Source organism: Peromyscus californicus, unplaced genomic scaffold (assembly GCF_007827085.1).
Source record: "Peromyscus californicus insignis strain IS unplaced genomic scaffold, ASM782708v3 Scaffold_3__1_contigs__length_106647218, whole genome shotgun sequence".
In the NCBI taxonomy this organism is placed as follows: domain Eukaryota; kingdom Metazoa; phylum Chordata; class Mammalia; order Rodentia; family Cricetidae; genus Peromyscus; species Peromyscus californicus.
Genome location: NW_026294551.1, coordinates 43423105 through 43439425, shown reverse-complemented (window position 1 = coordinate 43439425; position 16321 = coordinate 43423105). Strand labels below are relative to the sequence as shown.

The 16321-nt window shown below is 40.5% G+C and overlaps 1 protein-coding gene across 10 annotated transcripts in view; it reads left to right on the top strand.

The window, feature by feature from the left end:
• The window catches only part of Nf1 (neurofibromin 1), a 246624-nt gene that overhangs the window by 51428 nt on the left and 178875 nt on the right, over positions 1-16321 (top strand). For all 10 annotated transcript variants that reach the window (XM_052755665.1, XM_052755662.1, XM_052755661.1 and 7 more), the window contains 2 exons: positions 15735-15802; positions 16030-16105. In XM_052755665.1, the coding sequence (XP_052611625.1) occupies positions 15735-15802; positions 16030-16105 (144 nt within the window). The remainder of the gene's footprint in view (positions 1-15734; positions 15803-16029; positions 16106-16321) is intronic.

The window sequence follows — 16321 nt, the reverse complement described above, 5'->3', positions numbered from 1 at the left end:
ATAGGAATCACAAAATATTACAGAGCATTTAGTTAAAGGAGAAAAGAGAAAGGATTGATGACAGAGAACAGAATGGCCAGCTAAATGATAAATGGAGCTTTAGATCTACTTAGTCTCAGGTCTCAGTAATATATCCAATAAAGAATTAAAGCACATGGCTGGAGAAGCAGCTCAGTTGGTAGAATGCCTGCTCCGCCTAAAGCCTGGTCCAATCCCCAGTGCCATGTAAACTGTGCTTGGTAGTGCATGTCAGCAGCCCCAGTACTTCAGGGGTAGAAGCAAGAGGATTAGAAGTTCAAGGTCATCCTCATATCCTCAGCTATATAAGGAACTAACTAGACTGAGATACATGGGACTCTGTCTCAAACAAAACAAAACAAAACAAACCCCCCCAAAACAAATAGAACAGAAGTGATTAAGTATACACACATTGGGATTGAGACTAAATTATTGTACACATTGATAATCTTTAGGAGTGAAGCTGATGAATGAAGGAAGATAAAAGGACTAAAGAGAGAAGTAATGCCATTGATTTCATGTCAAAGACTAGGAGTAAAGAAAAAAACTGATTTGGGGAACAAGTTTTTTCCTCATTTGTATTTATATTTGTATTTCTCCACCCTTGTTTGTATTTCCAAAAAAAGAAATTCACAGTTAAAAGATCAGTACTAGAGGACTCATCTCTATTTTAGAAACATTCTATGTAAATATAGTAAAACCTAGTATCCCTTCTTTAAAAGTCCTTGGGAGAAGTTTTGTTTTGTTTTGCTAAGGGACTATTAGGTTAGAGTGGTTTGTAGAAGGGTCATTTTTTCCAGATAAAAATTTCTTTTTAGATGTGGATGATAAATTTATGAAAGATGACTTAAAATGTGTCCATGGTATTTATATGGAGATAAAATTAATCTTGTACTGAAAATGCAGTCAGTCCTGAGAATGCCTAGAGCCTGAGTCTGAGGACACTGTCATTCAAGGATAATGTAGAGTGGCAACTTGGGCTAGCACTGATGTGACCAGTTGTGACCTTCACTTGCCTGAAATATCTCAAGTACTTTAAACTCTTGGTGTATATGAGAGGAGGAGGGGGCACTTTGGAAATCAAGAAAGTGAAAGGAGAGCTGGAAAGAGAGGAACCACATAGACGAGAACACAGCTTCAGCTGTGCAGCTCCCTAGCAGAGGGAGGGGAATAGAAGGGGCTTCCACGAGTGCATTGTTTTCTCTGTCCAGTGCTACTGTGGACCGAGCCTTCCAGAGTAGGCTGCTCTGGAAGAAGAACCTCTCCGATAAAACAGAACACGGAAACGCAAGAAACCTGAAAAAGTAAGGCACTATGTATGACTCCTCCAAAAGATTGTATCCTCAACCATTGGATATTCTTTCTCAGCCATTGGATTCAGAGATACTAACATGGGACAATACCACATGATGAGTTTAAGTTTCCTGGGAAAAATGATCGGTGAGTGACATGAAAGAGAGAACAATAAGCAGATGAGTTTAACCCAGGGTCTGGAGAGGAAAGTCAGAAACATAGAAGAGCCAGCAGAATGGATAAGAGAGCCACCACTGGAAATGAAAACGTCAGTAACACAGAAGAAAAATACAGCAAAGAATTGAGATTAAAACAAACCAAAGACATGCTGGAAACTGAAACAACGAAACATTAAAAAACCACACTGAATGACATCACAGGCACAGCTAGTTAAGCATAAGAAAGAATATCAAGGATGGACAGCAAGGTTGATTCAATACTGCACTGAAACATCAGTACAGGGGAAAAAATGAGCATGAACACAGTGTCAAGGGCTCTAGGATCTGATGAAGAGACCAAATCTGTGACTCCCTGGCATAGAAGGAGCGGAGGGAAACAATTAAAGGCGCGAAGAATGTGTTGAATAAATTTGAAACAGAAAATTTCCTAAATAAACATGACCACAGTATCTCTCCATGATGTATTATCAAGATGTGAAAAATACAAAGTAAGGAACCAATATTAGAAGCTCTAAGGGGAAAATGCTATTCACCTACAGAGGTAACGTTAGATAAGCAACCCTAAGTCAGAAAAGCATGGAATGATATGTTGCAAGTCCTGAAAGTGAATATCTACCAACCAAGATTACTATTTCTAGCAAAGTTATCTTTTAAAATTGATGGAGAGGGAATGGAGAGATAGCCCAGCAGTTGAGAGCACATCTTGCTCTTGGAGGGGACTCAAGTTTGGTTCCCAGCACCCATGTCAGGTGGATTACAAATGCCTTCTGGTCTTACCATGTAAATACCCACATATGGATACACATACATACACATAATTAAACAGAGAATAGTTAAAAAGTAAAATGGGGGAATAGGAACATTTTTCAAGACAAGCACAGACTAACAAGCACATGACCATCAAGTCAGCATTGCAGAAGATACATGAAAGAAAACAGCCTCAGTCATGACAGTATAGGAAAGAATACATTTCCTGAGAGGAAGCAATGAACAAAGAATGAGGAAGGAACCCTTTATGTTCAGTACAGTAAACCAGCAAACTCGTACCAACAGGGGAGAAAGTAAAGAACAAACAGTAACCCAATCCAACCATAAAAGCAGCCAGCAAAATTACAGGAATTAACAATGTCTCTCAATAATAACCTTAAATGTGAATGGTCTCAGTTACCAATGAAGAGATACAGGCTGGCTTACTGGATTAAAAATGACAGCCTTTCTGTTGTCAAAAAGTAACAACACTACACTAATAAAGTTGTCTGCAGATTGAGAGTCAGAGGCTGGAAAACTATCTGGGAAGCAAACAGAAGCTGGAAACAGACTCATGTATTTGTTCTGAGATCTGATAAAGTAGACTTCAAACCAAAACTAGCCAGAAGAGATAAAGAAGACCATTACACATAAATAACGTGGGCAATTCATCAATAAGATAAATAATTATATATCCCATGCAAGTTTACATATATATGTAAAAGCATTGGAGCTTCCAATTTCATTTAGCAAAATACCAATAGACAGAAAATGTCTGAAAAGTCCTGATAAAGTAATAGTGGGTCGTTTTAGTAACCAGCTCTCTTCTGCACATAAGTCATAAAACTAAAAATCAACAAACCTCAGAGTTAAACTGCAACATAAATTAAATGAACTTAATACACATGCAGATTATGCCATCCAACCAACATAAATTAACTTAACACACATATGCAGATTATGCTATCCAACAAATAGAAAATACACAGTCTTCTCAGAAGCCCATGGAACCTTCTCTAAAACAAACCACATTTTAGGCCACAAATCAAATCTTAACAAATATAAAAGAATTAACACAAGACTAGAATGTAATAAGACCAGAAATTAATAGCAAACAAACAAATCTACAGAAACAAATATATGCATGGAGACCCAACAGTACATTCTTGAATGATGAGTAAATCATTGAAAACAAAACCAAACCAGGGATGAGGTTTAAAGATTCCTAGAATCAACATTTCAAGAGATGACTCAGGGTTTAAGAGTACTTACTATTCTAGAGAACCCGAGTTCCCAACCTCCATATCAGGTGGCACATGGTGCCTGGAACTCCAGCTACATGGGAACCAACTCCCTCTTTTGTGCCACACGTGGCACCGACACAGAAACATGCATGAATAAGATATTACAGAAGGAAAATCTTAGAATCAAAAGTGAAGCGCAATTTAACAGACCCTTTGGAATACAGCAAAGGCAATTTTTAAAAATTGTTTTCTGGGGGCTGGAGAGATGGCTCAGAGGTTAAGAGCACTGCTTGCTCTTCCAAAGGTCCTGAGTTCAATTCCCAGCAACCACATCGTGGCTCACAACCATCTGTAATGAGATCTGGTGCCCTCTTCTGGGTTGCAGGGATACATGCAGACAGAACACTGTATACATAATAAATAAATCTTTAAAAAAAAAATTGTTTTCTGGTTAAGCGTGGTGGTGCACGCCTTTAGTCCTAACACTTGGGAGGCAGAGGCAGGTGGATCTCTGTGAGTTTGAGGTCAGCCTGGTCTACAGAGTGAGTTCCCGGAAAGTCAGGATTATGGAGAGAGTCCCTGTCTCAATAAAACAAAACAAAAAAGCTTTCTTGCTTTTTTGTCTTTTAATTTAGTACACACGTTTGATGTGTGATGATGGTGCCTTGAATTTTCTTGAAAGACAGTTTTAAGAGGAAAATTTATAGCCATGAGTGCCTACTATTAAAAAAAATCAGAAAGACCCCAGATAACCTAATGGTATACTTCAAGGTTTTAGAAAAGCAAGAACAGTTCAAATCCAACAGCAGTGGACAGCCAGACATAATAATGATCAGAGCAGAAATTAATGAAATGGAGAATGAGTTGGCTCTTGGAAAATTAAACAAGATTCACAAGTCCCTAGTTTGTCAAGACCCAGATTAGTAAAATTAGAAGTGAACAAGGTGAGGTCATTCCAGGTTCCAGTGAAATACAAAGAAACAGGGTATAGATTGAAAACTTATATTCTAAATAATTGGTAAATATAGAGAAAATGAATAAATTCTTAGAACTGTCAAAATTAAGTTGAGATGGTATAAACAGCTTCAACAGATACATAGCAACCAAAGAGACTGAAGCAGTCTTACAACAAAAATACAGGAGTAGATGGATTCCACTGCTGAATTTAAACAAAATTTTAAAGAATGAACACCTTTCCGTAAAAATAGGAAAGGAACACTACTATTCTATGAGGACAACAGTACACTGATACCAAAACTAGATAAGGACACAATAAAAAAGAAAACTCTAGATAAATTCTGAACAAAATTCTAGCAAACAAAATTCTAGAACATTGGTTTCATCCCAGGGATGCAACATTAGTTTAACATACGTAAACCAAGAAGTAAAGTAGCATGTAGACTTAAAAACAGAAATTACATGATCATCACAATTGATGCAGAAAAGGCCTTTGGATAAAGTTCAGCATCCTTTCATAATAAAAGTTCTGAAGAAAGCAGGATTAAAGTAAGCACACTAAAACATAATAAATAGAGTATATATGAATAAAGCCTATAGCCAACGTTATACTAATTTGGGGAAAATTAAGAGCAGTTCCTCCAAAATCTAGAATGAGATTAAGGTTCCCAGTCTCAGGCCTTTAATGCCATCATTTAGAAGGCAGAAGTGACAGGTGGATTGCTGTGGTTTAAGCCTAGCTTGATCTAGTTCCAGGCCAGCTAGAGCTGTATAATAAGACACTGCCTCACAAACAAACAAACAAAAAACAACTCAAAAGTTACCAGTTTTCTTTTGAATTTAGTATAGTGTTCGAAGTCTTACCTAGGGCAGTAAGTCAAGAAAGAGCATTAGAAGGAATACAAATGGAAAAGTGAAAGTCAAATTATCCCAGGGTTGAGGCAGCACGTTCTTTCTATTTCCAACTGGAGTTGAGGGGGGAGCTGGCTAGCTGCCATCGTGCTGGAAGGTGCAGTGCAGAAAGAGTCATGCACCACTGAGCTCTCTACCGACTAATAATACCAATATGCAGGCAAGCTGTGCCCAGCGGTGCAGCCGTGGCATAGCTGTGCTCTAGGATTGGTGTTGAGGCCTGCTCCACAAGAGGGAGTCCATGGTACTGTAAACCTGATTGAAAACTCATGACTGAGGTCTTTGGCCCTAAAGGGGAACTTACTATTGTTGTTTAGCTAAATTGATACAGCACCAAGCAGCCTTAAAAGTACCTATGTTTATGTTCATAGATTAAACACTACTCTTGAGTCTTAATTAAAGAAACATTGTAATGAAAAATGGTAAATGCAGAGATGCATGGCTGCTCAAGATAGTGAGACTAAGTGGCAGTCAAGTGCTCAGTCTTGCAAAGAACTACCCTACCCCTCTAAGGCTCAAGGAACCATGTGGAAGGAGGAATGGGAAGAATAGAAGAGCTGGAAGATAATAAGAACTGTAAAGTGTCGTCTTGTGGCCATGACACAGCCAATTATGATCTCACAGCAGCTGTCAGCAGTGGAGCTACACAAGACTGGCTCTGTCAACAGTCAGTCATAGATCTCTGAAGGGCCCATTTGGCCCTACCCTTCCTTACTTAACTATGAGCTACTAATGGATTTGGGGGGAGGGGCAAATAACGTCCTCTATTGTATACCACCTGATGAGCTGACTGTGCTCTGATAAGTAGTAGCAAACCCATGGTCACACAGGTGACCCTAATTAAACTCCGTGGCTCACCAAACAAGAAAATGTGAATGTGTGAAAAGGACTTGTAGTGGGTAATGGGGTAATAGGGAAATAAGAGAGGATGAAGGTGGTCAGTAGGCAGAATTAGACTATATATTATTATGAAATTATCCAAAGAACAAAAATAATAAAGTAACATAATAAAATGTGAATAAATACAATTTTTGTTAAGAAAGAAAAGAAGGATCCTAAGGACTCAACCAGAAAACTCTCAGACCTGATGCTTTCAAGAGGGCAGGAATGCCAGTTGTGGTGGCGCACGCCATTAATCCCAGCACTCAGGAGGCACAGACAGGTGGACCTCTGTGAGTTCAAGGACAGCCTGGTCTACAAAGTGAGTTCGAGGACAGCCAGAGCTACACAGTGAAGCCTTGTCTCGAAAAACTAAAACAAGAAAACAAGAAAAAAAAAAAGAGCAGGAGATAAAAATGTACAAAAATGAGCTGCTCACTTAAGAGCACTAGCTGCTCTTCCAGAGGACTTGGGTTCAATTCCCAGCACCCACATGGCAGCTCACAACTGTCTGTAACTGCACTTCCAGGGGCATCTGACACCCTCACAGACATACATGCAAGGGAAACACAATAAAATAAAAGTAAATTATTTTTAAAAATCAGCTGCTTTTTAAGTACTAGTAATGAACTTACCAAGAGAGTAGAAAAAAATTTCCATTTACAATAGCTTAAAAAACAAACCCACAGCTCCAAAACAAATAATAAATAAATCCTAAGGAGGCTGGGCGGTGGTGGCGCACGCCTTTAATCCCAGCACTTGGGAGGCAGAGGCAGGCGGATCTTTGTGAGTTCGAGGCCAGCCTGGTCTACAGAGTGAGATCCAGGAGAGGCGCAAAGCTACACAAAGAAACCCTGTCTCGAAAAACCAAAAAAACAAACAAACGAAAAAACAACAAACCAAAACAAATCCTAAGGATAAACCTAACTAAGGAGGTAAAAGACCTCTATAATGAAAACCTTTAGGGACTGGAAGGATAGCTCAGTTGCTAAGGGCCTTTCCTAGTTCTGATCATAGTGCCCATGTGAAAAAAGCCAAGCATAGCTCTGGGCTCATCCCATTGCTGTGGGACAGATAGGAAGATTGCTGTGGCTTGCTGGCTGCCAACCAAGTTCCAGGTTCAGTGTGATTCTTGTCTCAAAGTAGTGAGTAGAAAGTGGTAAGAGTAGGACACTTCCTCTGGCCTTACACACACACACACACACACACACACACACACACACACCCCTTTAAGACACTGAAGAAATAGAAGACACTGTTAATGCTCATGGATTTGCAGAATTAATATTGTGGGTGATTTTTTAGAGTGGCTTACAAAGTGGTGGTCGGGGTCCAACAATGGTGGTTTCCTGACTTAAGGGCCAAGAACCCAGTAGTTTAGTCCAGAGACTAGGTGTCTCAGCAGTCCCAATAGGATGCTGGAGTCCCAGTGAATTCTTAGAAAGTTCCTGATCTTTGGTGTACGATGGCTATGGAAGCAGTAGCACCAAGAGACTCCCGAAAGGATCTCCTATACCAAGGCATGGCTTTCCTTCCATCCACTGGAGAAGCAATCCACTTACTTCTTGGAAGTCTAGATCAATCACCTCTCCTAACACTGTTACTCTTTTTTTAGCCTGTTGCCTTAAAGGCACCAGAAGCCCAAAGTGGCCAGGAAGAAGTATGAGTTTCCAGTTCAATGGAATGTATGTTATGCCTAAGTCAGAATTCCCCCCCACCCCACCAAAAACTACTAGGCCACCAGACTTTAAGGTCATTGTAACAGAAAGCAGAAATCTTCCTAGTGGGGGGCTCTCTAGAAGCAATATTGAGTGGAATCATTTTGATTTCCACCTGTTGATTCCTCAATCAGTGAATCCTGGCAAGAAACTGAACCATATATTGCCATTAAGAAACCTGCCCCATCCCTCCAGGGTACTGTCACCTGAATGACATCATAACTGGGTCTTGCAAAAGCTGTTTACCATTCTATCAAGTCAGGTGTTTCAGGATATAGGGGACATGCTAAGACCAGTGAATTCCATGAACATCAGCCCACTATTATATTTCTATGGCTGTGAAGTGAGTTCCTTGGTTAGAAGCAATTCTATATGGAATACCATGATGGTGGATAAGATAATCTGTAAGTCCACGGATGGTAGTTTTGGCAACAGCAATACATACAGGAAAGGCAAACCCATAACCAGAATAAGTATCTACTTTAGTAAAGACAAAGCATTGCCTTTTCTATGGAAGAGCTGGTCCAGTGTTGTCAGACGACCAACAAGTCTCTGGCTGGTCACCTGGGGAATGATGCCATATCATATCAGGGGCACAGTGTTGGGTTTCTGCTGCTGGCAGATCTGACACTAGCAACAGCTGTAGCCAGCTCAGCCTTGGTGAGTAGAAGTCCATGTTGTCAAGCCCATGCATAACCTCCTTCTCTGCCAGTATGGCTACGTTGTTCATGGGCCCATAACAGGGATGGCTGGGGAAAGAGGCTGACTGTCCACAGAATGGGTCATCCTTTCTACTTCATTATTGGACTCCCCTTCTGCTGAAGTCACCTTTTGATGAGCATTTACATAGGACACAAGGATCTTCATATCTTTTGCCCATTTAGAGATCTGTCTACATACTTCTTCCCTAGTTGTCTTTCTCACTAATTTTTTAACCATGCTCCTTCCAAGTCCCACCATCCAGCCCATCCATTGGCTACAGCCCACGAATTAGAAAACAGTCACACACCTGGCCATTCTCATTCCAATCAGAATGTACAACCATATGTACTGCTCCAAGTTCTCCTCACAAAGAAGATTTCTCTCTCTGCTATCTTTTATGGTTATACCAGAAAAGGGTTATGATGCAGCAGCTGTCCATACTCGGGTGGTGCCTGCATAATGTGTAGAGCCATCAGTAAACCAGGCCCTAAACTTTCCTTCTTCAGTCAACTGATTGTTGGGAACACCCCATGAAACTATAGGTGGCATGCTTGGGAGCAGAAGACATTGTAACAGGAATAGAAACCATAGCGTTTGGACAACTTCATGTATCCTGCTTGTGACCTCAGGACCTACTTGGTCCTGATCACACTATATACCACTTCCATTTGATAATAGGTTGTTGCTGTGCACACCCTACTTTATGGCTTGGTTGTCAAGATAATACTCAGCTCATGATAGGTAGCTCAGATAGCATGATAACTTGGTGGCCCATTCAGTAGTAGGCCAAGAGCAGTCTTTTAATGGGAGAGTAATTGTCTATAGATGACAGATCCTTGCTTCCAAATCATAAGGGTCTCATCTCTGATTCACCTAGAGGAGCCTACCAAAGGCTCTAAACTGCCACTGTTACCTTAAGTACCATTGGGTCTGCTGGATCACATGGTCCAAGTGGTAGAGTAGCCTGCATAGCAGCCTTGATATGTTGAAGAGCCTTCTCCTGTTCTAGGCTCCACTCAAAGCTAGCAGCTTTTTGAGCTATTTGGTATATGGGCCGGAATAACAAAACAAAATGAAGGATATGCTGCCTTCAGAATCCAAATAGGCCCACTAAGCTTTGTGCTTCTTAGTGGTGGGAAGGGCAAAATGCAGTAACTTAATCTTTCACCTTAGAAGGAATATGTCTGCATACCTCTCACCACTGAACTTTAAAAATTTTACTGAGGTTGAAGGCCCTTGAATTTTGGTTGGATTTATTTATCATTCTTCCAATGTGCATAAGTGTTACCGACAAGTCCAAAGTGGTTACTATCTCCTGCTCACTTGGTTCAGTCAGCATGTCATTAATATAGTGGATCAATGTGATATTTTGTAAAGAGATGCTCAATATCCCTTCAAACTAAGTTATGACATAGGACTGGATAGTTGTATACCCTTGAGGTAAAACTGTAAAGGTATACTACTGACCCTGCCAGCTGAAAACAAATTGCTTCTGGTTGTGCTTATGGACAGGTACTGAGAGAAGGCATTTATTTGATCGTAGCTGAATACGATTAACACACCATGTACCAGGAGGTGGGTTAATCTATTTAAGTAAGGGCATCACATCTGGTACAGCAGCTGCAATTTGAGTTACTACCTGATTAAGTTTGTGATAGTCAACTGTCATTCTTTACGATCCATCTGTCTTCTGCACTGGCTGGTTAGGAGAGTTAAAGGGAAATGTGTTGGGAACTACCATCTCCGCATCTTTAAAGTCCTCGATGATGGCACTGATTCCTCCAGGGATGCAGTATTCTTTGATTCACTATTTTCCTTGGTAGAGGCAATTCCAGTCTCTTCCATTTGTCCTTTCCAGCCATAACAGCCCTCAGTCTGCAGGTCAGGGAACCAATGTGGAAATTCTGCCAACTTCTAAGTATATCTATACCAATTATATATTCTGGAACTGGGGAAATAGCCATAGGATGAGTTTGGGGACCCACTGGACCCACTGTGAGTTGGACTTCAGCCAAAATTCCACTAAGCACCTGACACTCATAAGCCCCTCCCTCCTTTAACTGGAGGGTCACAGTACTATTTGAGGTCTCTTGGAATCAGTGTCAGTTTAGAACCAGTATCCAGTAGATCCTGGAAAGTCTGATTGTTTCCTTTTTCTCAGAGTACAGTTCCCTTGCAAAAGGTCATAGGTCCCTTAGGAAAGGATGGAAGAAAGGGTAACAGTAAAACTTTGAATTATTTCAGCAAGGTCCTCAGGGGGACCTGCCCTTCTCCTTATTCAAGGGTTTCTGGGTCTGCAAACTAGCTCAAGTCTGGAAATTGGTTCATAGGCTGAGATTCCCTCTTGCCACTATCCAGTGTAGCCTTTCTTTTCTTTGTTTGAGAATTTTTATGCCTACACAGATGTACAATAAACACATAGTAGGCTTTTTATCTAATTCATTCCTGGAAACACCATGACGGATTAGCCAGTACAAAAGGTCCATAGGAGTCATGCCATCCTAAAGTCACTTTGTCTGTGCTGCCCATATGTCAATATGTTCTCCTTGCTTTTGGCAATTCAGTGATGCTACCTGGCCTCTGCTACTCTGGGGGCCCAATAAAGCCCATCACATTTAACTTTTCTAATTGAGCATCAGTATCTCCAACCTAAGGATCTGGCACAAGGAAAAGATCTATGACAAAGATTTTCAAATTGCTTATTCCCGCTCTTACAATTTTGTGTTTTATAGGATTAGTGAAGAGGCTGTCTTCTGGGCCTTCCCATTGTGGAGAATAAGGTTTTACATGGTAAACCCACTGTTGGAATTTCTCCGAGCCCTACAATCTCTCTGTCAGTACTAGCTAAGGGACACCAGGTATCACCGGTCTCTTTTCAGTGCCTGCCTGTGGCTAGTGCTTCACTCGACCACTCAAACTTCTGACACCTTTTTCTAAACCATGAGAACTTCAGTATTAAACTTAGGACCTTCACTCAGTGGGTCCATATCGATAAACTCAGCTTGATCCAGTTTTATGTTTCTCAACCATTATTTCACATCCTTAAGAGTCCATTCCCACACACATTCCTCTCTTTAGTGGTGTAGCACACCTTCTTGTGAATTTCACCTCTAGGAGCCTGCTTAACCTTGATTCTGGCTATAGTTTATAGGCTACTCTTGGTGGGCACTGAGGGACTTCAGCATTGTCTTGCCTGTATTTCTCCTTAAGGGAAAGACACTGCTAGTTTGTAGAAAATGAAAGATTAATATCCTTAGGCAAAGGTCCAGAAGGAAATATTGCAAGGGATGGGGATGCATCCCCCACTAGGAGTGGGGTGACTACTTCTTCAGGTGAGACAAACCCTTCAGAATATGAGAATTCAGCGTCCTCAGCCTCGCTTCATGTACGGCCCTCCTGTACTTCTCCATCTCAAGTTCGGGAGGATCCCACCCCTTACCAGTCAGTGCCGTTAGGTTCTACCATTAGTGAAGGAATTACCGTAGCAACAGGAAGGAGTGAGGCAAGCAGACAAAATCAAAAGGTTTCTTCTTCCATGTCCTTTTATGTAGGCTGCCACCAGAAGGTGTGGCCCAGATTTAATGTGGCTCTTCCCACATTAAATGATCCTATCAAGAAAACCCTTTACAGGTGTGCCCAACTACTTGGGTTTTAGTTGAGTCCAGGTGTAGTCAAGTTGACAACCAAGATTAGCCAGCACACTATCTAAGTTTCTGATTTAAGCTGTCAGAAACACAGATTGGAGAAAAGGTACCCCTTTAACAAGTGTTGCTGGCTAAACTGGATTTCTACATGTGGAATGAAAATAAGTCCATGTCTCTCACATTCCACAACAATAAATTCAGTATATCAAAACCTTAATGTAAGCCGGGCGGTGGTGGCGCATGCCTTTAATCCCAGCACTCGGAAGGCAGAGAGGCAGGCGTATCTCTTGAGTTCGAGGCCAGCCTGGGCTATGGAGTAAGTTTCAGGAAAGGCGCAAAGCTACACAGAGAAACCCTGTCTCGAAAAACCAACCAACCAACCAACCAACCAACCAAACAAACAAACAAACAAAACCCAAAAAAACCTTAATGTAAGAAGAAGATGTAGGTAAAGCATTTCATTATATGATCATAGACAAGAATTTTCTGTCAAGAGCTATAGCATAGGCAACAATACCAAGATTTGACAAATAGAATTACATGCCAAGTAAAGGAAACTGTCACTAGAGTGAAGTCACTTAGACTTGTGAAAAAAAATTGCCAACGTTACATTTGGCTGGGGACTGATACCTAGACTATATAAAGAACTGCTAAAATTAAACACTAAAAGCATTCAGTCTATAGATAGGCTTATGAACTGAATGGACAGTCCCCCTATTAAAAGGAGGAATACAAATGACCTCTAGATACTTGCAAAAAGGGTTCAGCGTTCTTAGAAATCAGGGAAATGTAAATTAAAACTGCTTTGAGATTCTTTCTCACCTCAATTGAGATGGCTGTCATCAAGAAAACAAAGGACAACAAATGCTGGTGAGGATGTGGGGCAAGGAGAATCCTTATTTGCTGCTGTTGAGAATGTAAGTTTGAATAGGCACCGTGGAAGTCAGTTTGGAGGGTTCTTCAGAAAACTAGTAATAGACCATATGACTTAGATTGTATAGCCACAGAAATACTTGTACATCCATTTTTACTGCCCCACTATTCACAGTGGCCAGGAAATGATACCAGAGTGAATATGTATCAAGAGAAGAATGGATACAGAAAATGTGGTACAGTGAGTAGTGCTGGCTACAACAGTGGGCATTTGTGTGGCAGAGGGGAGGGAAGGCTGGAAAGGCTAGTGGGAAGGCCAAGGCTAGTTTCTTGCTCATAGAGAGCTGGGCTGTATACTTCCTTGTGGGCCATATCCACAGACAGCCATTGCTGCTGTGCACAGTGCTGTGATTCTGGAGTACCTCACTGCTGAGGCGTTGGAGTTGGTGACTAAATGCTTCCAAGGGTTTCACAATGAAGTGTATCATTCAGTGTCACTTGCAACTTACAGTCTGTGGTGAGGAGGAGTTAGATTCACTTATCAAGGCAGGGGTAGTATGATCCACAAATCTCAGATTGCAAAGAAATGCCAGCAGAAAACTCCCTAGGAGGGTTATTTTAACCAGCCTCCTTCTTTTGCATTGTTCTGTAACTGGAACAGAAGATAACAATGAGAACATGTAGAATTTTAAAAAATAGTTTAATGGAAAAGTATAGACAATTACTGTAGTCACAATGAAAGAAACGTTTTTATGTTCTTTGACTCAGAGTTTGGTGAAATGCCTTCTCATGTGGTGACAGTTATGTGTTGATTGGCCAGATTTCTCCTTTATGTTTTTATTAAAAAAAAATAGAATCAATGAACCATGTTTTATGAAATAAAGAGGTAAAATGCTATATATACACAAGAGACTTTTATGCAGCTGTAAAGAAAAATGCAGTCATGACATTTGCAGGAAAACAGAACTAGAAATCATTGTTAAGTTAAATAAGTTAAATAAGCCTGATTCAGACAAACAAATCATGCTTTCTTTTTTATATAGAATCTAGATTTAAAGGAGTGTGTGTGGCGGGGGCTACAAAGTGGATCATGAGGGGTGGAGAAGATCTTAAGAGAGGGAGAAACAGAGAGGGTAATGGAATACATGCAGCTTGAATGTTGAAGGGTGGATTGCCTGGTTTGGAAGGAAGGAAGCCTGCTAGGAGGCAGAGAACATGGGGGTGGGGTGGGGATGATGATGGAGAACAACATGTAACGACATATATTCATGAAATGCCTTAACGATACGTATTTCTTTGCATAGTAACTTAAATTAATTAAAGAATTCAAAGATAAAGTGTAATCTGTTTTAAATAGTCAGATTAGCAGAATTAAAACTGTCCTACTAGACAGGGATGGCAAGGATGTCACAGAGATGGTCAGTATGCTGCTCAGTGGACAACTTTTCTGAAAAGCAGCTCTGCAGATTTTATCAAGAGTCCCTAGAAAGTATTTGACTCCTTGTCTAGACACTTGTAGACAATTGCCTATCTTGTAGAAAATAATTACATGGAAAAAGCTTTATATAAGTCCACATATTTATCAGTGCTCCGTTTAATACTGAAATACTAGAAATTACTTAGATGTGCAACTGGAAAACATTTAAATAGCCAGTTTCTTCCTCCCTCCCTCCCTCCCTCCCTCCCTCCCTCTCTCCCTCTCTCTCTTCTCTTTCTCTTAGATTTGTTATGTGTATATCTGTGCATATGCTGCAATGCCTTCAGAAGCCAGCAGAGCATGTTGGATCCTCTGAGGCTGAATTTACAGATGGTTGTAAGCCATCATGTGGGTGCTGGGAACTGTACTCAGGTCCTCTGAAATAGCAGCCACTGCTCTTGACTGCTGAACCATCTCTAGCCCCTGTAGTTGTTTTTTCTTGTTGTTGCTGCCTTTTTTGGGACAGAGCTTCTTTGTGTAGCCCTGGCTGTCCTGTAACTTACTATGTAGACCAGGCTCAAACTCACAGAGATCCACCTGTGTCTGCCTCCCTAGTGCTAGGACTAAAGATGTTGCCACCATGACTGGCTTCTATTTTTTTAAATATACTTAAAAAATAAGATGTATTATTTTTATTTCATGTGCATGGGCGTTTTGCCTGCATGTGTCTGTGTACCATGTTAGTGTCTGGTACCTGGTGCTTGCAGAGGCCAGAAGAGGGCTCCTGCTTCCCTGCAACTGGAGCGGACATGGGTATCAAACCCAGGTCCTCTGGCAGAGTGTCTAGTGCTCTTAACCACTGAGCCATCTTTCTATCCCCATGTTTTATAGTTTGGTTTGTTTTTTTTTTGTAAACCAATTTAAAAAAATAGAGCAAAGGGAAAACTTGAAGTTCAAGGCATGTTTGCTTCTTACTTTTTTCTGTCTTTATCAATGTAACTCATGAGTTTGTGATTTATATTTTTTTTACTGTTAAATTGCTTGTTAATAATATTGGAAGCAAAATAGTACACAGAATTATTTTATAGTATTTCTAAATTGTATTTGTGTTAAATAACTAAAAGTTAATACAACAAAATGTTTCCCTTTAGAAACTGCATTTAAATTTAAAGCCCTGAAGAAGATCGCACAATTAGCCATTATAAACAGCCTAGAAAAGGTAAGCTTCAGCCTCCTGGGTACTCAGATTTTGGTTTCAGTTGTGAATTTTGCTGTATTTAATATGTTGAAGATAAGAAAGTCAAGACTTGTGTGGTAGTTTCACACCACCATAATGGGAAGTATGCATTACAGTATCCTTATGAAGAAACTTTCAGTTCTGTGCTTTTTAATATATTGGAAATATTGACTATTTTCTCATAAAAGCACATATTTTGTTACTCGTAGGCCTTTTGGAACTGGGTAGAAAACTATCCGGATGAGTTTACAAAGCTGTACCAAATTCCGCAGACTGATATGGCTGGTAAGCTGAATGACTGTGTGTGGTGAAGGGGTGTGTACCTTTGTTAAGCTCTCAGAGGTAAAACATGGTGCTTTTCAGGTTACCTTGTTATAAAGGTGGTTTTCTATAGTCTGTCATCAGCTGTCCCCAAATAGGAGTTGTAGGCTTCCTCTCCTAATTCTGCATTTTTTTTCCAGCCCTTTCTCCTTTGAGCAAATAAGTTTTACATCAAGCTCT